The sequence below is a fragment of the Brienomyrus brachyistius genome, chromosome 23 (assembly GCF_023856365.1).
Source record: "Brienomyrus brachyistius isolate T26 chromosome 23, BBRACH_0.4, whole genome shotgun sequence".
Classification (NCBI taxonomy): Eukaryota; Metazoa; Chordata; class Actinopteri; order Osteoglossiformes; family Mormyridae; genus Brienomyrus; species Brienomyrus brachyistius.
The window spans coordinates 20,854,748-20,881,295 of NC_064555.1; the positions used below are offsets into that span (position 1 = coordinate 20,854,748).

Here is a 26,548-nt window from a genome sequence, read left to right on the forward strand (position 1 = left end):
AGCTCGTCCCATTGTGGGGTCACTGGTTAATGTGCCCGGCGCCACCTAAAGGCGTCATAATTGTCCTGCAGCTCCAACCACAGCCCGTGCTGTTTAGATAAATAATGTCTCTCCCTTAAATGCAGCTATTAGGAGTCCATGGAATGGTAGGGGGTCTGTGGTGTCACCCACAGGATTCATTAGTGCCCTGCGTGTCTGGATCCCCCATTTTGGATGCCTGGGGGGGGGGGGGGGGGTTGCCTCCCTGCCTCCTCTGTGATTTAAGCTGAATAGTAATTGACCGCTCTAGTCCTAGTGACCCAGTGTTAATTGTGATCTGCATTAAGTGGAAAATTCATCACGGCTTTTTCTCAAACCTGCTCAGTGTTGTGAAGGACATATATATCCAAGAAATGCCATTATAAGCAGTTACTTCTGCGGTATCTTTTTAAAGCATAGATTGTCCCCATATTCATGCTCAGGCAGGACTAGTGACTGACACTCTGAGCGGTGTCTGGTTTGTAAGCATATTCTCGCCTTGCTCGTACACGCTCGCGTTATGAAAATGGAGACTGTTTGCCAGAATGGAAGTACAATTTTATGTGACCCATTGAGCAAAGGATAACCAGGGTATTTACCTTGTGGTGAATATGATATCCCAGAGCTGGTTTAAATGTTTTTAAAAATAACTACTGTAAGCAACGTTGAGTAGTAGCCTACGATGGCTCTGTGAACACGATTAATGCAGAGTATAAGAAAAGCTTTCCGACAGTCTCCTTATACTATAAGCTGTTTCATTCTGCTTGATAAATGATTTATCCATCATGCAGTATGATTTTCCCAGATGTCTTTTCCCTGGCAGAACTTGACAGTCCCACTGCACTCTGGAAATTTGTCCTGTGAATTTTCTGTTATGGGCAGGTGGAGATGTTCGGGACATTGGGCCTCAGTGAGAACCCTTACCTGCTGTAAGTTTGACATCTTTATGTTGCAAGAGACAGAAACACAGCTCTGGTCTTAAGCTAATTAAACATTCAAAAGGCATTTCTCAAGAGTAAGATCGCTGTGGCCAGGTTTTCCTTTTGAACGGTATCGAGTTCATTGACTTGGATGTGAAAATGGAACATTGTTGGGGAAATAAAGAATATGTCAGCCTTCATCTTCATTTTCTTGCCTAATGTTGCCCACAGGCGAGGCTCGAGCGAGGCTGCTGTTTGTCAGAGGGGAGATACTGGACCCCACGTCTGCAAATGTGCACGCAGCAGCGACCTGTTTAATCCCAAGCACCCCCGTGGCGGCAGCGAGGGGTGTCCCGCTCGCCAAAACGCTGTGTTCGGGGAGGCGATTAGCATTTGCATCCAATTTATCTGGCCTGCTAGCGTCCCGCAGGCAAATGATTCACTTCCTCTAATGTTATCTGCCAGATTTGTTGGCAGTCAGACGCGGAGACGAATGGGGGTGAAAGGTGAAGTCACGGTGTGTGCGAGTGTTTGTGCTAAAACGTGCTTAAAGGATGCCGGTGTGCAGTGCACCCATGCACGTTCATTCTCATTATCCAGTCGACCTTGCTGTCACCGGGCGCAGGTCATCAGCAAAATATAACGAGCGGGCGTTGTAGATCGCATGCCAGTCCGTTGCGGTACATTCTCACTCATGCATTTTCTCCGGGACGACAGGTTGGATTCTTGTGGATTCTGAGGGACCGTTGCAGGACACTTGATGAGAAACTGGAATGCAGCTGAAAAATGCAACAAAAACAAGAGAGCAGGAAAACTCATGCAGGTCCTCTTGATGCAGTTCCTCAGTCCTTGGTCCGTGAGACCTTGGGGTTTCTCCCCTCGTGCCTCGAAGCAGAAGCAGGTTTTTTTTTGTTACTTCTGATTCTTGGTCAATCTGAGATAGTCATATGGATACATTTAAGCTATGGATGATTTGCCCAGGGGCACCTAGGCAAAGGTGATTGGCTGGTCACCTTCGGATAAGGGTGCTCAGTGATCTCCAGATGGTCTACAGTTAGCTGCATTTATATTCCCTTCCGTTTTGGAAAATGGGAGCATCTTCATGCAACATTCCGGTGGCAGGCCACCCTGGCGTGCAGAATGCAGGTAGGAAACCTCACAGGGTTTCTCCCTAGCAGTTTTTATAATATGCATGTGGAATAATCTTAGCCGCTGCCCTCTCGCGGGATCCGGGGAGCACGGAATGAGAAATGGGCCGCGGTTTGGCGTGCTGCCCAAGAGCCACCAGGGGGCCCCCCAGTGGCACCTTCGGGTTGGGCTAGCTGTCATCAGCTGGCTGCCTTGACCGATGAGATGCCTCTACAGGGGCCTGGAGCGTCCTTCAGTGGGATCCCCGGCTGTCCCTCTCAAGCAGCCAAACAAAAGGCAGCTGAAGCCGCATTCATGTCTCGCCGCCTTTGATTCTCCAGCTATGTTTTGACGCCCCGGTCTTGTGGGACCCGTCGCGTTGGCTGTGAAATCGTTCTAAGTGGGAAGATCAGGTGCTGAGCCGAATCGCTGCACTTCAGTCCACTGTAGAAGTGGGAAGCAATTAATTTCTTAGGCTTTGCCAGTTTGAGGATTTTTTTTTTTGTATTATTTTGGGGGTATTAAAGGATGCTTTTTAATAGGGCGAGTTGTAGAAAAAGATCATGTATTTAAGCTTTGTCAGGTGAGTAGTTTAGACTGACCTTTTCGGAGATCAGAACGTGGTCTTTAGGTAAGAGTGCTTTCTGGGACCTGTTTGATGGTATTCTCTGCCCTCTCATTTAAGGAGACTGCATGGCTGTTTTGTTCACTCCCTGTCCATTGGTTCGCGCTCTCCTCCTTCCCTAATGGCTCTCAAGGCCGGTGAGTCGATTTCCACGGACTCTTCCGGGCTCGGCGACGGTTCCTCTCTGTTAAGCAGAGAGCCTTTTCAGTGAGCATCACTTAATTTGTCTAATTGTATTAAATGCCAGAAATCGGAGGCCCAAAATGATTATGCTCCTAATTCCATTTGGCATTTATTTAATGGGAAGAATTTTCAGTATTAGGGAATGAATGGTAAGAACGGATGATGTAGTGCACTTGGCAGTAATTACCTATTGGCACAGCTGTCCTGCTCTCATTGATGGATGGACGGACGGACCTCATCTTCAAAAGCTTTATATTTTAAGATACACAGCTGCTTCCTTTGAAATTGACAGATGCCTCAAGGTAAGGAACATGCAAGGACACAATGAATTTGAACGTTTGATATCTGTGTAGCACATTTGTCTTGTACAGTATGTTTTGGAGTGATCAGCTGGTGATTGTAGAACTAAACAAATGCTTTATTTAGGAAAAACATTTTTTATGGATCTGTGTATATTATATGCTTTAGTGGGTGTAAAACATGTAATGAATTGGTTTAACATGAAAACAGGGTTCTGTTTAGGCCAAAAGAGATATAGGTAAACAGATTGTAGATTAACATACATAGATATATAGATTGTAGATTACTGAGGAATAGAGCCTCTGGGTAGTGTTTTAACATATGAGTTAATATTGGTTTATTGACTGCTCTAAGGAACATGGCGATCCTCTACTCTCGCATCTAATCTCAGAAGGTCATGTGACTAAAAGCAAGCTCTCAAAATGGAACATTTGCCAAAGGAACAGGTTGAAAAGTGCAAATAAAAATATATGTGTATTTATATATAGCAGTAGTTTGTCTTTTCACTACCCCTATTCAAATAGTTTTAGATAAGAGTTGGGATAAGTTGCTGGGTTTCTCAGAACTTTGATGTCTGGGAATATATTAAGTAGTCAGTTTCACAGTTTTTTTGCCCATGGAGTGTTGTTTTTAACTGTTCATGTCTTTTCATTTCGGCTCTTTGTTGTATTGTAACTCTTTCTGAGCTTAAATACTAATCCTTCACTTCTCAATGACTGTTGTATCCTTGATGTTGATGCTTTGGAACATACATAATTCTTCAGTTAATGAAATACTTAATTAAGCCTAATTAAATCCTACTCAAATGATATAATGGCTTGGATATTTCTCTCCAGAGTGCATATAGGGACCCGCTCCCCCCTTGGCTGGGGGGGGGGGGGGGGGGGCTGCTTGTCTAATTATGATAAGACAAGTTTAATGATAAAAATTCTGGCCATTGTTTGAAGCGGAACCATTAGTAATGATAACATTCAGCAACATTCTCTCAACATTCTGCTGTTTCAGATATTTTTAGCTAGCTGGCCCATTCAATACACATCAGCTTAAATTCAAACAATGTCTTTGAATAGAGACGCATATTACTGGGCTTCCATTGGAAGCTCAGCCTAGCTGGACTCGCATCCAGTTGGCTGCTTGACAGCTGTACGCTTGTAATGTAGTGTTTGACTCGCTAGGACGTCGTTTCGGACGAGAGCATCAACCAAGCAAACAGTGGTAAATGCATGCATGGTGTTTTCTTATTAAATCAAAATGCTTATTCGCGACGGATGGATTTCTCTCTGAATTAAAGGCATTTTGCTAAGCGTGTTTTTCGGGGCTTCGATTCTGCGTCAGCACCCGGTTCTCACTGGAGGAGCCTCGAAGCGCTGCTTACCTCATGCCGTTAGCACACCAGCGCACACAAGACCCCTGTTCCACTTACAGGCTGCTTAGCCAGCCAGAATCCTCCCGGGCCAAGAGTCTAGTTGCCGATTTTTGGCCGCCTCGCGTCAAAGAGAGCACACAAAGACCTCATTCTCTGTATGTATTTTGTTTTATTTGTGGGGCAAAAGCTTTCCAAATATTACGAGTGCTTGCCTTTGCTTGAGTACTAATCATGGTTTCTGTTGTGAACATGGCTATTAGCATGTTGCTGTTTATAGTGGCTCCTAATGCTGAATTTGTATTACTCTTGTAGGCTAGTATTAAGTATCATTACTATCCCTACTATTCCTATTTAATCCTGGAGTAACAGCCATAGTGTGTTTTGTCTGCATGCTCTGCCCTTATCACTAAAATCATGTACCTTTATTCCGGATGTACAGGTATGGTATAAATCTCTGATACTTGCTTGCCGACTAATTTAGTCATATCTATGCCTGTTTGGTTAATACCTCATTCACTTGCCTTTATACGTCATTGCGCTAGTCTGAAATGATGGTTGGAATTTACTCGACAGGTCAGCAGTTGCCATGGACAACGTCCACAGGTCCTCTTCACCTTAGTTAATTCAGGACAAAGGTAGTTACTGCTGGTTTTTTCCTTTGCATAGGACCAGTCAAATGTTCCAACATTTTGGATAATGACTTAATTCAGAAGGTTAGGCTGGGTCTTTGCGATTGGAGTTGGTTTTGCTTTTTTGGGTAGGGGAGGTATAGCCCAGTGAATCTGGATTGGGGCCCCTCTCTCTCTGGGGGGCAGTATAGCTTTTACGCCTGACTGATTTTCAGTAATATACCGAAATGGAGTAGATCTTGATGGTAGCTTTGGGTAGGCCGTTTTGGGTAGGCCGTTTTGGGTAGGCCGTTTTGGGTAGGCCGTTTTGGGTAGGCCGTTTTGGGTAGGCCGTTTTGGGTAGGCCGTTTTGTATCCTACAACGCCGTTCTTAGTCTCATGATACCAAAGGGCTGCCGCGGTAGACACTCCGATGCGTTACACTCTCTCCTGTTAAGTGACTAATTATTAGTCATCCTGTGATCCTCTCTGGCACTGTTCCATTTCCCAGCTAGCATGAGTCTCCCTCACAAGCCCGGAAAACCATTAGTTTAATTCCCTTTTCTTTTCTTAAAGTCAATTTGCAACTTTGGAACCGTGGGGTCCACGCCGATTGGACACAATCTGCGTGCTGATCTTTTCCCCCAGATGTGTTTGCATACCTGCTCCAAGCTTCGGACTGGGGAGGTCACATGTGATAACCTGTTCCAATCTCCAGGGGACAGCAGTGTGCAGCGTAACGTCATCATAATTGAATCATATCATTAAAAAAGCGATCTGTACAAGTATATCGGCATGTGTTAGTTCTCACTTGTCCCCTCTTGCTAAATTTTTCATTCAGTCATATAGAGGTGAGAGTGTAGCGTGGGGTCTGGGCATGAGGTCAGGCATTCATCCAGCACCCTGGAGTATTTTTGGGTAGTTAAGGACCTTGTTCAAGGGCCCGGTTGAAATGTGGCTATTCTGCCAAGCACGGAATTTGAACCAGCGACCTTCCAATCACAGGCATAGAGGCTGAACCCACTGTGCCAAATACCACCCCCTCAAGCTACCTGTCTACATTTCCTGGTAGCTTAAAAAAGGGGGATTATTGGGCCTCAGCCAGAGATGGAGGTGAAAGTTATGTGTCTGTTTGCTTTAAGGTAATCAGGCTTATTGCATTTGATGTCATTTGGGTCATTCACATCTTTTCTATAGTCTAAACAATGGTGGAGCTCATGTCCATCATTTTTCCTCAGTCTGCGCTCTCTGAAGCATAACAGAGAGAGCAATTTATTTCCTGACACATCAGTGAAGTGTTTGTCTGGGCAAATGACAGACAAAGAATCACAGTTTGGACCCTGAGCCTTGGAGTTAAGTCTGAGTGACAGGAAATTTGACTCAGAAGGACGTAGAGTCGAGGATGGAGGTCAAAGCCAGATTCACCAATCGTGTCAGTTCATACTGACCTCCTTTGATGTCAACATGAGGTCAGCTGTAACTGATGAATGAGTCTACACACCTCAGAATATAATACGGTAGGTCTGTCACTAAGCATCTGGATCGGGAAGGTATAAAATGCGGAAAAATGCCTTACCTGAACACCTCACCAGCCTGGCACTTAGAGAACCATCCAGAAGTCCCTGTTTTGATAGCCATTGATCTCGTGGCCAACTGACCTTGACAAGCAGAACAAGGTGAAATGTTTCTTTCACACTGTATGGTGTTTAGAGTGCTCTGGTTTAGATGGTGGTCTTCAGACAATCATTGGTGAGAGAGTAGTGGTGGGTAATTAGGGTTAGGCTTAAGAATGATTGCATCACTCCTTGCGAAACTGTGTGCCAGTTCCAGAAGTTTTGGGAGTCTGATGATTTACGACACAGACCTGAAATTGAAGACCACACCAAGGCGGCTGGTGAGCTGTACAAATGCTGTTTAGCATTTTGGCTTCTCGTTTCTGTTGGTACGTCTTGATTCTTTCTGAAAGTTACTTGGAATCGGTTCACAACAGCGTGCTGTAGGTGCAGTAAGCTGTCAACTTCAACATGCTTCTTCCTGTTTGTATGAAAACTGCCGCAAACTTGGGGCCCTTTCTGCTGCTTTTTACTCTGAATTTAAAGTTATTAGTATACATGCGTTTTAATGTCTTGTCTTTCCTGTGTAGATTTTTATCTAGAAATGCACATCAGCTCCAGAGAGAAGCTGCGTAATGGGATGAAGCTTTCAGATATGATTGTACTCTGCTGCTAAGTCGCTGCACTGCTGTGTTGATCAGTACGATAGTTACCATAAATTAATTAGCAGTTTGCTGCTTTTTATCTGACAGTTGCCGATTATTTATATACATGTAGATCTATCCATTCTTTGTTTTACAGTGTAACCCGTAAAAAGCTTAAATATAGTAATTGAGAAATTAATCTTTCTGACAAAGATATTAAAACTTGTAATTTCGGTTTCTGGGTAATTAGGTTTCTTCTTGAATATTTATTTCATGGGCAATAAACAGCTTTTAAATGTAACTCGCCGTTCGACTAATCACGGAACCATCTCGCGCACAATTGACGGTAGGTAGTTGTGACGGCACTTTGCTTTGTATTCTGCACGTTATAAGGGCATATATTATTTATGTCTTAAATATGAGACAGTCCTAGTCACAGTCCAGACTTCCGGAGCGTGGTCGGAAGGCTACGACCCGCTCTGACACTTGCTCCCACGTCTGCCACAATATTATGCATTTTTAAAAGTTATTTCAATTATTTAAAGATAAAGAAGAATCAGACTTGTCTGATTCCCTGAATTTTTGGTGAACATTTGTCCACGTTCATACAGGAAGTGGCCTGTCTCTCTGTGTGGTTTTTCAATGGCAGTTCTCAGTGCAGACAGCCGGGTGACATCCATACTGTCCTCACACCGACGCCCACCTGGTGGTGACCTTGAACGGGTCGTGCTTTCAGGTCTTCTCCATAGACGCTGGGCCTGCTGATGCAGATATAATGCAGTGTTTATGCACAAGGCAAGAGATGTCGTGCAGATATCCGCTTCATCAAGCCGCTTAATGCATTTTCCCATAGAATACCAAGAGGCATGTTCAGCTTTTCCATTTGAGTTATTCTTTGTGATTTCTTTTGCATACCTAGTATAATATAATTTGTTACATAAACTATCCAGTTTGATCCATTTTCACTTATCCCGCTGAGGAAATGTTTGTTTGTTTGGTGGTGGAGCCTATCCCAGGAAGCACAGCACAATTCTTGGTAATAATGTATGTAACGGTGAGCGTGCTAATTAGAATATTGGTTAAAATGCACGCATACAGTACGGCAGATTCTGCAAACAGATTCCCCTGCCCTTTACTGTGGATGTGTCCTCTTTTTCATTACTTACCAAATGAAGGTGTCCTTAGGGTTGCATTCCTTTCTTGTGTTCTTGGATGGATTGCAATGGAAACGCATAAGAGGCAGCCCAGCCCAACAGTGGCCCCCTGGAAGGCGCTTTGGTCACCGGATGGGGTTGGGGTATTGGACGGCGGAGAAGTAATACCCATCATTTTCTTTATTGTCGTTCATTCAGGGCAGTTTTCCCCAAACAAATTAAATGCCTGCTGCAATCCAATCTATGCACGGCGATGGGTTATTTAGGATGCCTGAAAGTCTGAATGTTATTGCGGATTTATTGTACACGTTCAGGGATGAAGTCCTGCCATTGACTTGGAAATTAGAGTATCTAAAAATAAAGTGGGAAATGTATGTATGTGCCTTGTGACGGACGGACGGGTGGATGGGTGGATGGGTGGGTGGATGGATGGATGGGTGGATGGATGGATGGGTGGACGGATGGATGGATGGGTAGATGGATAGATGGGTGGACAGGTGAATGGATGGATGGGTGGACGGGTGGATGGATGGATGGATGGGTGGGTGGACGGGTGGAAGCGTGAATTGTCATATGTGCTGTACCTCTGTGTTTCACCCCTATATGCTCCACATTGCATGAAAGCCATAGCACAGCCTGCTGGAAATTGGAAAATTTTGAAAAATAGTTTATAATTATGTGTATATGGAGTGTGGTGTAAAGACTTCTACCAAAGTAAGCCTGATAGCACATCTTCGCTGGACAACAGGTAGCCCACCAGTAGGTAATGTCAGCCAGCTGCTACTCCTGCCATTAATAATGATAATAGTAAAACTGCAATTAATAACTCCTTGTATGGGTAAGTGGGCTGCTCCAGGGAGAGGCATATGAAAGTCATTTGCCTGTGGTGTTTATGTAGCTGCACCCATTAAGTAAGTAACGGGTGGTCTGTCTTTCTCACTGCTGCTGCCTCTGGCCTCGGAGGATACCGGGTGCGGGGAGTGACTCCGCCTGGCCCTGCTTTTCTTCCCTTCAGGAGGCTGCCATGGAGACGGGGAGCAGCCACGGGGCCTCTGAGGAGCGCAAGGAGAAGGTGCCCAGCCCACACCTGAGCCAGCTGGTGGTGCTGGCAGACGGCGGCTCTCTGTACGGCCTCGCCGAGCGCGTGGTGGCCACAGAGTCCCTGTAAGGCGCCCCCCCGTCCTCACCACCGCTGCAGTTTTACCTCCCTAAGAGTTGCCATATTTTCAAAAGGGTCTCAAATAACTGGGGGGGGGGGGTCAGATGAACAGAACTGTCAGTTTTCATTTAGTTTTTCTCACAGGAACAGTGAGCACCTTCCCAGCCTCTGTTTCCTGTTTCAGACCTGCAGCTCGTCATAAATCATACTTTTTATCGCCGAGCTCGTGTTACTCTGCCTTCCTGCCTGCCTGCCTGCCTGCCTGCCTGCCTGCCTGCCTGCCTGCCTGCCTGCATCCCTCAGCGTGGCATCTCCCCCCCCCCCCCCCCCAGTCACCCACTGCCCCACGTGGGACAGCCTTTTCATTAAGCGGGCACCCCAGGACGGCCTGTATCGAATAAAAATGAGAGACAAAACTAGCATCTCTCACGCTGCTTTGGAACGTCGGAGCTGCATCGTGGATTTTCCACCCGCCGATCTGTAGAGGGCAACACAGCGACTTCTGGTTCAATTAATAATTAAAAGTCGGCGGACAGAGACGGATTAGGAAAACAGGAGTTTTGTCAATAAAGCTCAACAAGGAAACCCCTGAGGGGAGGGAGTTGGCTCATTCTCTAATTGTCCAGAAGGATCTGTGAGGACAGCGGCAAGCTCCACACCTCAGTGGATCTGCATCCACCTGACTTTAAGCGCTGCCGTTACACGTTTAAGTGGATCTTTAACGGTTGCTCCTGGCGTAACCCTCGTTTATGTATGCTTTAATGGAATAATCAATGAAGCGGCGCTTGTGTAAACACCGGCATCGCGGTCTGGGCGGGGGAGGGGAGGGCTGCTAAAACCGGCTTTCTTTATTGGCCGGATGTCTGTTTATACGGCACTAACTGGATAAGCGGTGCATCGTGCTCGATCATGCCACAGAGTGTGCCCGTGGTAAACGTGTGCCGTCGCCCGCAAATGGCATATAATGCGATTTGCAGAGTCGCCGTGAATCACGTGGATTACACGGGACCCAGGTACCTGCCCTGTCTCGTATCTAGGGTGTTACACCCAGTAACCTATAGAGTATTTGCACTGTTCAAACCAGCATGACATTACTGTCCTTAAGTTAGTTGGAAAAGATGCTTTACATACGTTAGTCTTGCCGTTTTGGAACAGGGCATCCAAAAAAAATACTTTTTTTGTTAATATATTTTTGCCGTGTTTCACATTCATATGTATCCTGTAAGGAAGGTGCACTGAATGAATACAGAGCGACAGTAACCTTGACATTACATTCAACGGGATTTTTGGTCCGTGAAAGTTCGTCTTTCTAATTAAGTCATGCGAATCCATTTATTATTTTGGCGCTAAACTTTGCCTTTCAGATTTTTGGACGTATCCCCGATTAACCCTTTAAGCAGCCCCTGTGTTCCGCCCCCCCCAGCCCGCTTTAGACGCCCGTCAGTGTGAGTCACCACTGGGCGCTCTCAGGCTAGCTAATTACTCATTAAGATTCTGCTGGTGGCCGCGTGATGCTCCACTGCCCCCCCCCCCCCCCCCCCCCCCCCCCCCGAATCCGGCAGCGAAGGCTCTGCTTCTCCGTTACACCTAATCTATACACATCAAACAGGTGAAATGCCACAGTGAATTACAATTGCCCAGCCCTTACTTTTTCATCATCATTGATTCCACCCACCTCCCCACCATGGGAGTACAGCCTGCAATGTTTAATGTATAAGAAAATAAAGTATACAAATTTTGGGAATACTATATATTGCCAAGATTATATTATATTACACCGAATGTCTTTTGGGGATGCGTATGTATGTACCTGGGGCGTGATTTTATTTGTTTGCTTATTTAAAAACATGTCATACATCGCCTCTGTAGGCGCCCCCCCTGAGTTATTCCCTGCTTTGTGGCCAAAGCTTCTGGAATAGGTTTTAGGCCCCTGCGACCCTGCGTAGGACAATCACGTACAGAAAACGGATGGATAGATTTCTCTGTATGACTATAACCGCCCCCGAGACAGTGATACCCCCCCCTCCATGCACTGCACTGACGTCCCTCTTCAAGGCCGGTTTGCACTTCTGTGTCCAGCCTACACAGAGCTCCCTCTGTAAGCCTCCGCAAGCGGCCTATGTCATCATGAGCATTTATACATGTGCGTGGGCCTTGTTGCCACGATGTACAGTGAGGAGGTGTGAGTGTATGGTGTAGGCCACAGTGTATGGTGTAGGCCACAGTGTATGGTGTAGGACACAGTGTATGGTGTAGGACACAGTGTAGGGTGTAGGCCACAGTGTATGGTGTAGGCCACAGTGTATGGTGTAGGCCACAGTGTAGGGTGTAGGCCACAGTGTATGGTGTAGGCCACAGTATATGGTGTAGGCCACAGTGTATGGTGTAGGCCACAGTGTAGGGTGTAGGCCACAGTGTATGGTGTAGGCCACAGTATATGGTGTAGGACACAGTGTATGGTGTAGGACACAGTGTATGGTGTAGGCCACAGTGTATGGTGTAGGACACAGTGTATGGTGCAGGCCACAGTGTATGGTGTAGGCCACAGTGTAGGGTGTAGGCCACAGTGTAGGGTGTAGGCCACAGTGTATGGTGTAGGCCACAGTGTATGGTGTAGGCCACAGTGTAGGGTGTAGGCCACAGTGTATGGTGTAGGCCACAGTGTAGGGTGTAGGCCACAGTGTATGGTGTAGGACACAGTATATGGTGTAGGCCACAGTGTATGGTGTAGGCCACAGTGTAGGGTGTAGGCCACAGTGTAGGGTGTAGGCCACAGTGTATGGTGTAGGCCACAGTGTATGGTGTAGGCCACAGTGTATGGTGTAGGACACAGTGTAGGGTGTAGGCCACAGTGTATGGTGTAGGCCACAGTATATGGTGTAGGCCACAGTGTATGGTGTAGGCCACAGTGTAGGGTGTAGGCCACAGTGTAGGGTACCTGGCTATGCCCTACTTACAGCATACTGACAGGGCAGATTCTATGCAGAAAAATTAACCAGTCTTAAGGACCAAATGTGACATCTCCTCCCCTCCTCTCTCCTCCTCTCCCCTCTCCTCCTTCAACTCCCCTCTTGTACTCCTGTCCCCTCCTCTCCTCTCTTCTGGCATCCTCTCCTCTACTCCCCTTTCCTCTCCTTCTATCCTCACCCTTCCTATATCCTCCTGACTACTAATCCCTTCTACTGTCATGTCCTCTCCTCCTTTCTCCTCTCATTTCCTCTGTTCTGCTATCCTCTCCTCTGCTTCCCTTTCCTCTCCTCCCCTCCTTTTTCCTCCTATCTCCTCTCCTGTCTTCTTCTCTGCTCACCCCTCCTCCCCCACCTCCTTTTTCCTCCCATTCCCTCTCCTGTCCACCCCTCCCCTCTCCTCCCCTCTCCTCTGCTCCCTTTTCCTCTCTTCTCCTTCCCCGCTGCCTCACAGGGTGTTTCTGGCTGAGCAGTTCGACTTCCTGCAGTCTCACCTCGACACGGTGATTCCTGCGGCAAAGAAGCCCTTCCTGCAGCAGTTCTACTCGCAGGTTAGACTGTTGTACCCCTCATTTCGTCTCCAAAATTACTTCTTTATTTTTAGTTTGTTGTTATTTATTAATAAAAGGTTTGCTGACTGAAATGAACCCCCCCCCCCCGCAATATGTCGACCAGTCAGTGGCCCCTTGTTTTGTTTCTCTCCTTTCAACCTGCCCCTCCCCCAAACATTATCCCTCCACCTGAGCTATCTCTTCATTTTATCCTGTGAAAACATGTCTGACCCTGGCCATAAATAACCGATAGATAAATGAATAAAAGAAAGCGGCCATTTTCAAGGAGCGTGTTACTCTGTGTAGGGCTTTATTAGGTGTCTGCTAGCTTGTGCTATTAGCGCCCGCTAACCTGCAGTCCTGAAGGCCAATAGTGTATTTCCCACTTCCGGCAGACGGTGTCTACGGCCAGCGAGCTCCGCAAGCCCATCTACTGGATTGTAGCCGCCAAGGCGATCGAGTACGAGCAGATGTTGTTCCTCATGGCTGGCGTCAAGTGGGACATCAAGGAGATCATGTCCCAGCACAACGTCTATGTGGACGTCCTTCTGAAGGTAACCATGAGTTATGACATGCTGTGTCACGGTGAGGAGCCAGGTCTCTGTCTCCAGACCCACAATGCACCCTGCTTAAGCTGAAGTACTTGTAAAATAAACTTCAAGTCTCTTTGAATAAAACTGTCAGCCAAGATCCTAGACATGAACAAGCTGTGCTGTAAACGTTAGACGGTCCTACACCTTGTTAGAGTCAGATTAATATGAAACAGTCTATGAATCATTTTTCTTTTGCTGGAAAGGTCCTGAGTGAATCTGCAGTTTTGAAAGGTATACGAACACTGACAACTCAAATGGACACAACAGTATGGACGAAATATATTTTATACGCCAAAGATGGAATGAGAGGGTTTCAGCCACAGGGACTTGTATTTAATCTTATTCAGCTTTAAAAGAGTCTAAAAGCTGCCTGATCTTTCAGCCTTGATTTGGGTTTGAGATCTGGCTGTGAGTCATTAGCTAACTACAGGCAGAGCTGATGGCATATCTATATAGGGGGAGAACTCACCTTGAGTGTGTGAGGGACTGTATTCGCGTGTGTCTGTGTGGCAAATAGAATGTTTGTAATTGGGGAAGGAAGTGACTAGCAGCATACCTCGACTCTCAGGAAGTTTTTGCAGAGCTCATCCTGACCCCAGGCTGCGACCATTAAGCCTCCACCGTGACCCTCTGCCCACTGGCGGATCATACCTGTGGTCATGATTGGAAGTTAAGCGGCACGAGAAATACTTTTCCCAACAGAAGCTCCACTCCTGGGAATGGTCCCGTGAGCGAGGTCTCGTCCCTTATGTCCTACATGCCGCGCGTTAACGCTCTGGGGTCGAGTGCGTGGTCGGCGATGCAGCGTGTTTTTCGCGTCTATTTCACTTTATATCTCGCTGAAATCTTTATGTAGAATCATGAAAAAAAAACTCTGACTAAATCCGTAATCTGTCTTCTTTTCTTTTACGTCAATTTTCGTAAGTATTAAAATGTTTAAAAATACTTTTTAGCCGGTTTAAAACCTAAACCACGTCACCTTTCTTTGTTTTACCTGCATCGGGGGCATGTAGTGCCACCCTCACCTGAAGATCGCGATTTGCATTTTAAATAGCCGCATTTCCGCGTATTGAAATCGCATGCGCATGGTAATTTGATGAACAACACAATGGTGAAATGCGATCCAGATACATCCCTATCAGTGCCATAAAAAGGGGGGGGGGGGGATGTGGCCAGGTGTGAATGGCTCATGCATACACATGAAAGTTGCTACATATTCAATGAAAGGAGCCCAGAAATGGTGACACGAGTTCGGTTTTTCTTATTTATTTATCCAGCTGAATGTTGCAACTACACCATTTAGTCATCTTCATGTAGCCAAGACTTTGGTGATCAGATATCTGGGATCAAAACAAACTGCCACCATTGCTTACTATGTACTTTTATAATGTTTCTGCAAGTGTTCCAAACTGCAATTTTGCAATGTCTATACTTTGATGTCAAATTACAAACTTCACATAAATCTGGCATATTTACAAAGCACACTAAGATTAAGATGAGTTTAATACCAAAACAAATATCTAAGAAATAATGTATTTGCCATGAATTAAGTTTATGATACTGAATGAAATGTGTGACCATGCCCCAGGCAGTGAAAGTGTGTTCCCATACTCCCAGACCTCAGAGGGTTAAATCCAGGAATGAGTTTTCAGGGGAAGGTCCCCCAGCCACCATCTGAAGGTGATTTTTGTAAATGCTTTGCGTGGTTTGATTGAGTCATCGTTTTCTACAGCCCTTCCTGATGATTTTTTTTCTTCCAGATATTTCCTAGAGTTGGTGCCAAATTCCAAAAGCAAATGTAGAACAGGATCCGTAGCTCAAACTCAGTAGCATCAGCAGCTGCTTGTTACGACTTGTATGTATCGAGTTCCCTACCCAGCCAGTGCTCAACTACTGCCCTAAACCAGGCTAAGATGATTCCATAATATGCCAGACATATATGGATGATAGGTACTTTAACAGCGATATTAAGCAATGTATTTTTCTCAAATATAAACACTGATTGTATGCTGTTAGATTAAAGGAATCAAATAATGATGTTGCCAAGTATTGCGATAAAAGAGCTAGTGTCACAGAACTGTAACCGGAGTTTTCTGTACTTGGTTCTTCACCCTAGTCTGTCATGCCATTTGTTTGAGAAACGCATGGACAGGCCCGATTTGCAAGTCAGAAGAATTCCAAACATGGGTTATCGTTTGGCAGCTCGAACGCGACCTGGTCTCACAGGGAACGTCTTTCCACCTATCCTGGGAATTTGGTAGATATCCGTGGCCCTGAGGAATCACAGTGTACCTGCCTTTGCCCCGCAAATTAAATCACCAGATGTCTGCACCTTGGGGGCAGCAGAAATACATGCCGGTATTTCAGCACGCTTAAGTGATGCGTGACTGCGGGGAGTTGGTGCACATGCATTTGCCTTCTGCCTGGGCACTTCTGATTCAATTAAATGAGGTAATATTTATCTTTACTTTCCAGTAAAATTTCTTCATAACGACAAATGATCGCTCTTTTCCCTTGAATAGTAAGTTTTGCTAAATTAATTGAGATAATTATTGAGTGTCTGTTACATAAATGCATGTATATAAAAATAGCTATATAACAATATGAACAGTTACAGTGATTCTCCTAATGACATGATTATTGTAATGGTGGTAATTTACATTGTTAATCTCTAACTTATTTGGACTTTTATGCAGATCTGAAGACATTTTTTTCGGTGTTTACATGGTCTGTATCTGTTTTTATATATGTATATATATATAGTCAAAAAAAATCTACCAACCAGGTAGTTTTTCTGGCAGAAACGAACTGAGAAAATCATCACGTGTTCATCCCAGACCAGAACATAAATGGAAATATTATTTTTGATGCTCCAGTAAGAATGGTAATTTCTTTACATATGCTTCCATATTTCACTGCTTAAAGCAGTACATTCTTTCTAACCCTGGCTTCCAGTAATGATGGCTGACATTATTATAATAATACCCATCTTCCCAAGGGAATAATGTCTGTAAGAGGCTCTTAATAACTACTTGGGAAGCTTGAGTTTTGTTCCAGCTTAGGGTTTATAACTCCGTTATCAGCCCAGTCTCGCTGGCTGTTACGTTTTCCTTCGCATCGCGATACTTTTCGGTCCGTCGCCGCCTTTGATGTCCGTCCCCTTGCTTCATTATGGATATTATCGACGATTCTCATTTGTGACCTAATGCGTGTTATGTATAGTATATGCGTTGCTGACATGCGCCCCGGCCTTGTGCTGCCTGCGATAGATACGCCAGCTATCCACCCATAAACCTCGGGAAGATTATGTGGTTTGAGGAGAGATGGATTATTAATGTGTGGAGTTTGCATGTTCCCTGTATTTTCCAGGGAGTTTTTTTTTCCGGATGCTTTAGTATCTTCCCGCTGTTGAAGAGCATTCTGTGCATGGTATTATAATTAACTATAGATTAGCCGTAGCCAAAGGCTCCATGCTTTTTCCTTGTTTGTTGTTTTCCCTTCCTTACCCGTGGTGTGTTTGAATGACCACTGGTAACCACAGAGACACGTGACTCTGTCCCCATTTTGGGTAACCTTAGTGCTAAGCACAGCATCAGGGCCTCTCTCAGAGGCTATCAAAACATGTGCGAAATGGCCCCTAGCTTATTGCGAAGGATGCGACGTAATATCCGCAAAAGGAAAATGGAACCGGTGTCGTCGCAGCTGAAACAACACATCGCCGCAGCTGTTCAGGAGCACAACTGGGCCGCTGGATCGCATGCTTGAGCTAAGATGGTTGCCGTCTAAATGCGTGACCTACAGGTTTATTTTCGGCTGCTGCAGTGTGAAGGGCTGGGAGTTGACTCTGGCAGACGTAGGTCATAACTTCATTTTGGGTCTAAACAGTGATATTTCACCACACCTCTCTGGGGGAGTGAAGGGTTAATCTACGTTCTTGCGAGGTTTTATTCACAACCAGCTGCAGAAAGTCTGTGGGTTTCCCCCCCCTGCAGGAATTCGAGCAGTTCCACAAGCGACTGGGGGACGTCTCCAGGCTGGTGAGGATCCCCCTGCCCGTGTCCAACGTGCTGTGGGAGCAGTGCATCCGACTGGCCAACAGGACCCTGGTGGAGGGGTGAGTGAGGCCGTCTCTGGAGAAACATCAAGCAGGGAGGCAAATATTTACACAGCGGCCCCAAGAGAAAATCAATCACCTTCAGTCAGAACCGTGGCGCAGCTTGGATCTTGTCGGATTATAAATAATGTTATTAATGCAGAAATGGTGTGTGTGGGGGTGTTAAGATGTCAGGTGGCTTGGTGACATGTTTGTGTGCACTGGAACCTGAGCCGGCCGCTGCTTTGTCACGGCGATCTTAACTGTTACGAGGTCGCCACTGCCGCTCACGTTTCTCAGTCCAGTGCGTCTGCTGGGAGTGGCGATTACTCTGCAAATAGACCCGTCGCGACTGAGAGGCACGTGCATCTGTTCTGCAACATGCCGCTCACCTTGCTGACAAACGTCTGGAATATACATGCTTATTCGGAGGCAAAGGATCATATGCGACGAAGCCATTGGCCGTGTCGGAATGATAAACACCCCAGCGTGAGCGAGGCGAATATCCGCACGGGCAGACTTCCTGCCGTCTGTGTGAGCGCCCATCCCTCGGCTCCTGCGCATTCCCGTCAGGCGTGTGCTGCGGATCGCCGATGGACTTTCTGACATTTCATGTCACCGCGCCGTTTGTTTTGTTGGTATCCCATCATGCCTTTGTGTATTTTCCCTGGCAGTCGGGGTGAGACATTATTTAATTTAGTCCATCCATCCATCTTCTTGCTTATTTTGGTCAGGGTCGGGGGAAGGGGGCACCTTTCCATCACGGGGTGCATGAACAAGCATTTTGCATGTCAGCTGCATGCATGAGCTGTGGGCAGAAACCAGAGTGTTCAGCAGAATCCCACATAACATGGTATGAATATACAGACTCAGTCACACACACACACACACACACACACACACACACACACACACACACATACACATGGCAGAGGTCGGTTTCGAACACCCAGTCCTACGGGCGTGAGGCAACAACAGGGCCACCCACTGAGCCCCGGTACCCGCCCTGTTCGTTTAATGCGACGAAAAATACCTCTAAATAGCTGAATATATCACAATTACAGTACCTTTTTTTTAAAGTTCGATACCTGATTTTTAATTTTTCAGTTTTCTCCATGCCATGCATGCATTGCGCCTGAATTATTAGCCAAGTGTGTGTTTCACTTGTATCTTCCCTTCGCACCAATATTTTCAGTCCAGATGAATCTTCAAGTAAGAATGGAAGGGTTTAAAAACAGCCAGAAAGTTTTTGCTGTAAAAATGACTCGAGAATGGACCTTACAGAGAGCCAAAAAAAATGTCAGAGGGATGCAAAACAATCAAAACTTTTATTACAAAACTTTTTTATTTATACGATCAAGAAGACAGAAGAAGTGTTTAGTGTGAAGACAGTCTTATGTCTTAGAAGACATCTAGTGCCATCATTTTTCAAAACTGCAATGTGAATGAATTGTCGGGAAGTATTGGGTGTAGTATGTCAGAAGATCACAAAGACTCAATCACAACCTCAACTCAACAAGGCATGCAAGCTCAAATATCAAGAATAGCCTCGGACACATCAAAAACTGATTTTGCAAAGGTTCTGTGGACAGATGAGATGAGAGCGACTTGATGGACTACATGGATGGGCCTGTGGATGGACACCTTCAAGTACCAACAAGGTTGTGAGGGAGTGATGACCTGGTACTACCTTTCTGGCTTGTAGATGGTAAAATTTAACTCCATGATCTACTCTCACTTTCTTGAGGACACCTTCGTCAAAGAAGTCAGCAGCTTTCAAAAAGATTATGATATTCGTGCAGGGCAATGCCCCTTTCCATGCACCAAAGCATTCCATAAATTGGCCAAGAAAGGCTTGAAAGGGATGACCTTGAAAATGATGACCTAACCCTATCATATAACTTAACCCCCACTCAGAACTACTGGGCCTTACTGAAGTGTGAGATTTACCAGGCAGTAGTAGGCAGTACACTTCTCAGAGCAGCGCCTGGGAGGAGGTCCTAGCTCCATCCATCCATCCATCCATTCATCCATCCATTATCTTCTGCTTATCCGAGCTCGGGTCGCAGCAGTCTCAGCAGGGAAACCCAGACTTTCCTCTCCCGGCCACTTCATCCAGCTCCTCCGAGGGAATCCTGAGGCGTTCCCAGACCATCCGAGAGACATAGTCCCTCCAGCGTGTCCTGGGACTTCCCTAGGGCCTCCTTCCAGTGGGACATGCCCAGAACACCTCACCAGGGAGGCGTCCAGGAGGCATCCTGACCAGATGCCCGAGCCACCTCATCTGGCTCCTCTCAATGCGGAGGAGCAGCGGCTCTACTCTGAGTCTCTCCCGAATGACCGAGCTCCTCACCCTATCTCTAAGGGAGATACCAGCCACCCTGCGGAGAAAACTCATTTCGGCCGCTTGTACTCGCAATCTTGTTCTTTCGGTCACTACCCATAGCTCATGACCATAGGTGAGGGTAGGAACGTAGATCGACTGGTAAATCGAGAGCTTTGCCTTTTGGCTCAGCTCCTTCTGCCCACATCACTGCTGACGCCACACCGATCCGCCTGTCGATCTCCTGCTCCATCCTTCCCTCAATCGTGAACAAGACCCCGCGAAGCGCTCCTAGCTCCCTCAGCTAATATAGGACAGGGTCAAATCAAAAACTTGTTGTTTTTTTGAAACTGATTCAATGGAAAAGAGGTTCGTGACAGTCAATGGCTAGAAAGGTCTTACAGGACTTTAAACTTGGTAAGGTGGACTGTATAGTTTGGTATTCTTTGTATAGATTGAATAAATAAAACAGTTTCTGTTGAGGGTGAAGTGAGAAAAGTCCACTTAGTTTTCTGATGGCCTAAGAATTACAGTTATACTGATAATGAAATCTTTAATTTTTCGTTTGCTACAGACCAATTTAACATTTTCTCTAAAGAATTTTGCAGTGAGCAAAAACAAAAAACATATCACTCTGCTTAAGTTATGCTGAAAATTATTATCAAGAATAGCACTAATAATCTTGCACGATTAGAGTTTAGTTGAGGGGTGACGTTTTAATGGTGGATTAAATGGCAGCGGAGGAAAGGAAAGGCATTCTGTCATCGCTCTGCACTTTCGCGATGACACTGGCGAGTTCCCAGGATTAGCGATTAAGGGAAAATGGACAACGCGCTAAAAATTCTATTCCTCGAAAGTTGCCTTTCCGGAGAAGCACCATTTCCGCTCCATAGCGTTCACTGTGCTCAGGACACCTGGATGATTGCGTCTTGTCATGGCTAAGCTTCGTGTGCAGGGGGCTGTGGACCTCTGAGGGTTTTGCCCCCCGATCTGTGGGACTCCCCAGGAACGGCGCTGATCCACCTTATGGTACCGTAAGAGATCTCTTACCAGAACCATCAAGCCGCCACATATCTGCTCCAAAATGGAATGCCGAATTCGGTTCAGCTTCCTGCGATGTCAGCCCCCCACGGTCATGCATGTTCTGAACGTGTTTGACCGTCATCTTAATGCCACCCATTTATGTCCCCGCTGACTGCGTCCCCTGCTCTTCTGTCCGCCAGCTACGCCAACGTGAAGAAGTGCAGTAATGAAGGACGGGCCTTGATGCAGCTCGACTTCCAGCAGTTCCTCATGAAGCTGGAGAAGCTGACCGACATCCGGCCCATTCCCGACAAGGAGTTCGTGGAGACTTACATCAAGGCCTACTATCTGACGGAGAACGACATGGAGCAGTTCATCAAGAACCACAGGGTGAGGGTTGCTGCAATACAGGTTCACTTTTGAGGTCGAGAGCGCTTGCGAGATTTTGGGGGTGGTGCTGAGCGTGATGGAGCAAAGCAGGACATTGGGAGTTTGACATCAAAGCTCCAGTGGTTTTCATCATTTCAAGGGTACAAAAAAATTCTTACTCGCTAATCTAGAAAAGGACCCTCCCACTTTGAATTTCTGATACTGCTCTCATTGCACGCACTGTAACAGTAATTACATGTAATGTAATAGGTTGTTTTGATATATAAGTCTTATCAGTTAACAGAATGGCGGTAGCAGCCATTACCGTCACCATTGTGTTGCCCATGTGTTTGGACATTACTGGCGTCCCTTAAAGTCAGTGTGTCGAAGCACCATAAGTTGGACTTTTGGGTGGCTGTACAGCATTTAAATCCTTTTCTTCTCTCCATTTTTCTGGAATCACACTGGAACGCAGTGTACAAGGCTTTTTCCATTGGCCGTAATTTTGTAAACATTGTCCTGGTTGAGATACTTATGTAGGTCTTAGATTTCACAAAGTCCTGCATCTCGCTGGCCTTGAATGGAAAGATACTGAAAATTTGGTGGGGAAAGTTGGGGAGAGGGATTCCCTTGGTCACATGACTGGAGGAAATGAGCACCTCGCTCTGGTTTTGATGAAGAGCCCTCACGCGTGTCTTTATTGGACAGGAGTACTCCATGAAGCAGCTGACCAACTTGGTGAACGTCTGCTTGGGGTCTCACATCAACAAGAAGGCGAGACAGAAGCTGCTGGCGGCCATCGACGACATCGACAGGCCCAAAAGATAGCCTGGGCACGGCGCCGGACCTCGTCCATCGTGCATGCTATATGTTTAGAGACTTTTAGGGCCTCTGCTTTCCAGCCGCACCTCATGGGAACGTCAGCTGTCCATTAAGACTGTAATATATTCCACACTGTTTTAGCTTTGAGAGGCGTTGGGTGGAGATAGTTTCCTTTCTTCTGCTTGTCTGCTTGTTTTGTATACAGGCGGATCTGCCTCAGCTCCTGTTTAGCTAATTGGAGTTTGTGTACAAATTGAGTATAAACACAGTCATCAACCGCAGCGCTGCCCTCTGTCGACTGCAGCTATCAGTGGCTGTAGCCGTCGGCCGGTTCTGCAAGAATCTGCTCGATCCTCTTCTGTCAGTGTCGGTCCCTCATGTCTGAGATATATGTGTGATTTCATGGTTCATGAGCTAACCCCTTTGCCTATTACTATTTATAACTGTGTTTTATCTGTGGTCAGTTTTCTTGTTAATTAGGTAATCATACTGACAGGTCCTGGATGCTAACCACGCATTAATTTTGATCAAGAGTAACATAACAGGTGCATTTAGCGGTGTAATTATTAATTTCTGCAGCTGTGTCTTTGGCTTTGTGATATCAGAGGGGCGTGCAACACGCTCTACAGCCCAGCTGCTCATGTCACTCTTCGGCGATACTGTACCCTCATCGCCTGTAATATTTAAAATGACTTTGGAATCGTCTGTACAATATGAAGAGGAAAACGGTGCCCGTGGGCTGTCTGTGAGACCTGGGCAAACGTGAGAGAATGAAATAAATAAACACGCTACCAGGTTTTCTCCGCATAAGCAGCGTTCAGTTTTATTGTGTGGTTTAAAATAACTCATAATGTGATTCGGGTCGGGAGAGAGAACAGACTCATGATCGCAGATGACAGGATGGTACGGGGATTCAGTTTTGGGTCCTAAACGAATCAGGCAAGCAGAAAAGAGTGTCTCTGTCCCGTCTGTGGCCGCTTTTTACTTTGCTTACGTTTGGTCTCCTACTGGAGGTTGACACTGCATCTCATATCATTTTAAGGGTGCCAGCCCCCCCCCCCCCCCCCCGTCCCAACACATATTTTTTCTCTTTTGGGAGGGAGGTCTCTGAGTTTCTTTTAGGGGGTCCTGGAATCCCCATCAGTTCAAACATTGTTCTCCTGCGCACTTCACTCATGATCCACTGATCCAGGATCAGGCTTATTCTTTCAGCTGGAACTGATGCTTATAGTTCCAGATGCCCTGTACTTGGCAGGAGGTGTTGGGGCGACGGGCCCCTGTGGTCTGTGAAGACACTCAGTTAAGACACAGGAAAAGGGAAAGACTAAATCTGTACAAACACATGGTTCCCAAGTGTAATATTTATAGTGCCACACTCTGCCCTCTTGTGCGGTTCTGAGTCATATGGCTGTCGACCGTTCCTACATCAGAAATGTGACAGGATTCAGTTCAGATTTGTCTCTCCTCTCATTTCTGTGCTTGTCTTTGACTGGAAGTGACAGATGGCTGAAAGACTAGGACAGCAGGAACCCACTGATGCGAGCGGCGCTCCGATATTTGGGATGCGGAAACGCTAAAAGCAAAGTTGCAACACGCGGTTATACGGCGTTGTTTTGCAGCTGGGGCAATTATCTGATGAAAGGGAATATTTTATCAATGTGAATTGGAAACAGAGAAAATATTAACGGATAAGATTTTCAACTTTTTAGATGAAGACGGTTCAAATGTTCAGCTACTCGAGACTGAGCTTGAGACTCTAATATACCTAACCGCAAAGTGCTCAGGACAGCAGATTCAATTACCAAGACAAAGGCGGCGGATGTGACCTCAATACCAGCAAGGAAACAAAAATTCACCTAAACCGAGACCTTTCTAAATGCTCTTTCTAAAACCGAAACTCCTGGTTTTCTCCACAAACTTAATGCAGGTCACCGCATACAATGGGGGAAAAAACAGCAACTAAGACTAACATCCACCCCATGAGCGTTTGCTTAGTTGTGGTTCTCTGCCCCCTTGACGTCACTGTGGCTGACTGGCCACTTTCCCCAGCTTCCTGGTTAATTACAGAGCCAGTCTGATATCAGTGACCTGTGCCCATGCTTCCCAACTCTCATCTAACTTAACAAATTTTCTCTCAGTTGCTTTCCTTCAGCTGTAATTATATTTAAAGCGCCATGGAGTCTGTCTTGCCGGTGTCTGACCACCTGCTGCTGTGCTAATCAGTGCTGTTGTCACATTTCTGAATGAAAGATGCAATAACCCCCTGTTAAGGTTTTCTTATCGTTCCATATATATATATATATATATATATATATATATATATATATATATATATATATATATATATAGGTGGAGGTAGAATGTATTTTTGCCATAGTATATATATAGACAGAGAGACACACACACATCTGATTCACAAAGGTGACATAGAAATATTCTGGTGTGTTAGTAAATCCATACTTTTCCATTCGGCGTATCCAGTATGGGTCAAGGTCAGTCTGTCACATATCTCAGGATGGCATCCTGGATGGGACGCCAGTCCATTACTGGGGGCATTCATTGAAATGGTCAGTTTAGTGATGTTAACGCACCAAAGCGCATGTTTCTGCACTCTGGACACAGATAGAGACACGGGAGAGCTTACAATCCCCTACGCATGTCAAGTGGGGTGGGAATTATACCTACAGTGCCGGAGGTGTGACGCCACACTGCTGCCAAGTTTGTCACATTCATGCAGGAAATATAATCCAGATAAATGCTGCTCTCTGCCAAGAACCTGAAGCATGCAGTCTGACAAGCGCAAGCAACATCTGGAAATAACTCCTCGTAAAATCACACAATGGTTGTCCTAGTATATGTTGGTGCGTATATGTTTTAAGTCTTTTATTTGTGTGCATTTTCATTTTGTAATACTTTCATCTTTCCATATCTTACCTCTTAAAAGAGCATATATTCCTGGAAGCCTACTACGGTGAATAGTAACTGTCCTGCAATATTCGAACATATTAAACATTGTAAAGCAAAAGCAGATTGTTAAATAGGAGGTAAATTATAGTTGCAATCTGTATAGCCCACCACCTGCAGGGGAGGCCACGGGGGTCTGGTGCATTGTAGATCAGGTGGCAGTCGATGGGGGGGGGGGCTCAGCGGAACGATCATCAGCTACCAAGACTGGCTGTAGGAACATGGAACAAGGAGCCGTAGCTGGTGTGTGAGAGAGAGAGGTACTGCTCAGCCCTCAACGCATGGCTCAGGCTCCTTTAAATGTAACTCCTGGAGATGGCGTTGGGCAGGCGTGGGTTTACTGATAGTCCCCCAGTTAGGCGCCAGTATTTTGGAGTTCACCCCCATGAATGAGAGTCGCTTCCCTTTGGCTTTGAGTCGGGGACAGACTCTTCCTGTTGTCTGTTGTTATGCAACGAGTACTAGTTCAGAGTATCTGGCCTTCTTGGAGACTTGGGATGGGGTTCTGGAAGGCTCTCCCTTTGGGGACTCCATTGTTCTGCTGGGCAACTCTCGTATGTAAAAATAGTGAAACCTGGAGGGGTGTGATTGGTCGAGCATAAGGCTGCTCGTAAGTGCACCTGGCACCCGAGCAGCCTAGGCCACAGTGATACGTTTTATAATTATATTGTTGGATCTGTGACCTCAAATCTTGCACACTTGGGTGAAAAGAGGAAGTAAGCTTTCAACTGATCACCACCTGGTGGTAAGTTGGATCGTATGTCATGGTAAAATACCTGAGGGTGTCCTGGGAGTGTCTGGCAATGTCCAGGAGATCTTTAAATCGTTCCTCCAACAGAACTTCTCTTTCATCCCAGGGAGGCGAGAGCCATTTAGCCTGAATAGGCAGTGTTCTGATCCTCCTTTGATGAGGCGGCTGTGCAGAGCTGTGGCTGTAACGTTGTTGATGCCTGTTGCATTGATGGAGACCTTTCAAGCTTGGTTATCCTGTGGGAGCCCTGAAGCCGTTGACAGACACTGGCAGGCTAAGCGGAGAGGGACTTGGCAGTTGCAAAAACAAAAACTAGGGTGTGGGAGAAGTTTGGTGAGGCCATGGAAAATGACTTTCAGTCGGCCTCAGAAAGATTCTGGCAAACCATCAGGCAACTCAGGCAAGGGAAACAGGGCTTTACCCATGCTGTTTACA

The 26,548-nt window shown here is 46.0% G+C and overlaps 1 protein-coding gene across 6 annotated transcripts in view; it reads left to right on the forward strand.

The window, feature by feature from the left end:
- The window catches only part of vps50 (VPS50 EARP/GARPII complex subunit), a 73,756-nt gene extending 50,548 nt beyond the window's left edge, over positions 1 to 23,208 (forward strand). For 2 of the 6 annotated variants that reach the window (XM_048992964.1, XM_048992965.1), the window contains exons 23-28: positions 9,515 to 9,663; positions 13,079 to 13,175; positions 13,571 to 13,729; positions 17,761 to 17,882; positions 21,408 to 21,597; positions 22,285 to 23,208. In XM_048992964.1, the coding sequence (XP_048848921.1) occupies positions 9,515 to 9,663; positions 13,079 to 13,175; positions 13,571 to 13,729; positions 17,761 to 17,882; positions 21,408 to 21,597; positions 22,285 to 22,404 (837 nt within the window). In that variant the 3' untranslated portion in view covers positions 22,405 to 23,208. Of the gene's footprint in view, positions 1 to 900; positions 948 to 1,169; positions 2,829 to 3,073; positions 5,176 to 9,514; positions 9,664 to 13,078; positions 13,176 to 13,570; positions 13,730 to 17,760; positions 17,883 to 21,407; positions 21,598 to 22,284 lie in introns of those variants that run through there. The other 4 variants (XR_007384940.1, XR_007384941.1, XM_048992967.1 and 1 more) reach the window with 4 other exon arrangements.
- The last annotated feature ends 3,340 nt before the right edge of the window (positions 23,209 to 26,548 follow it).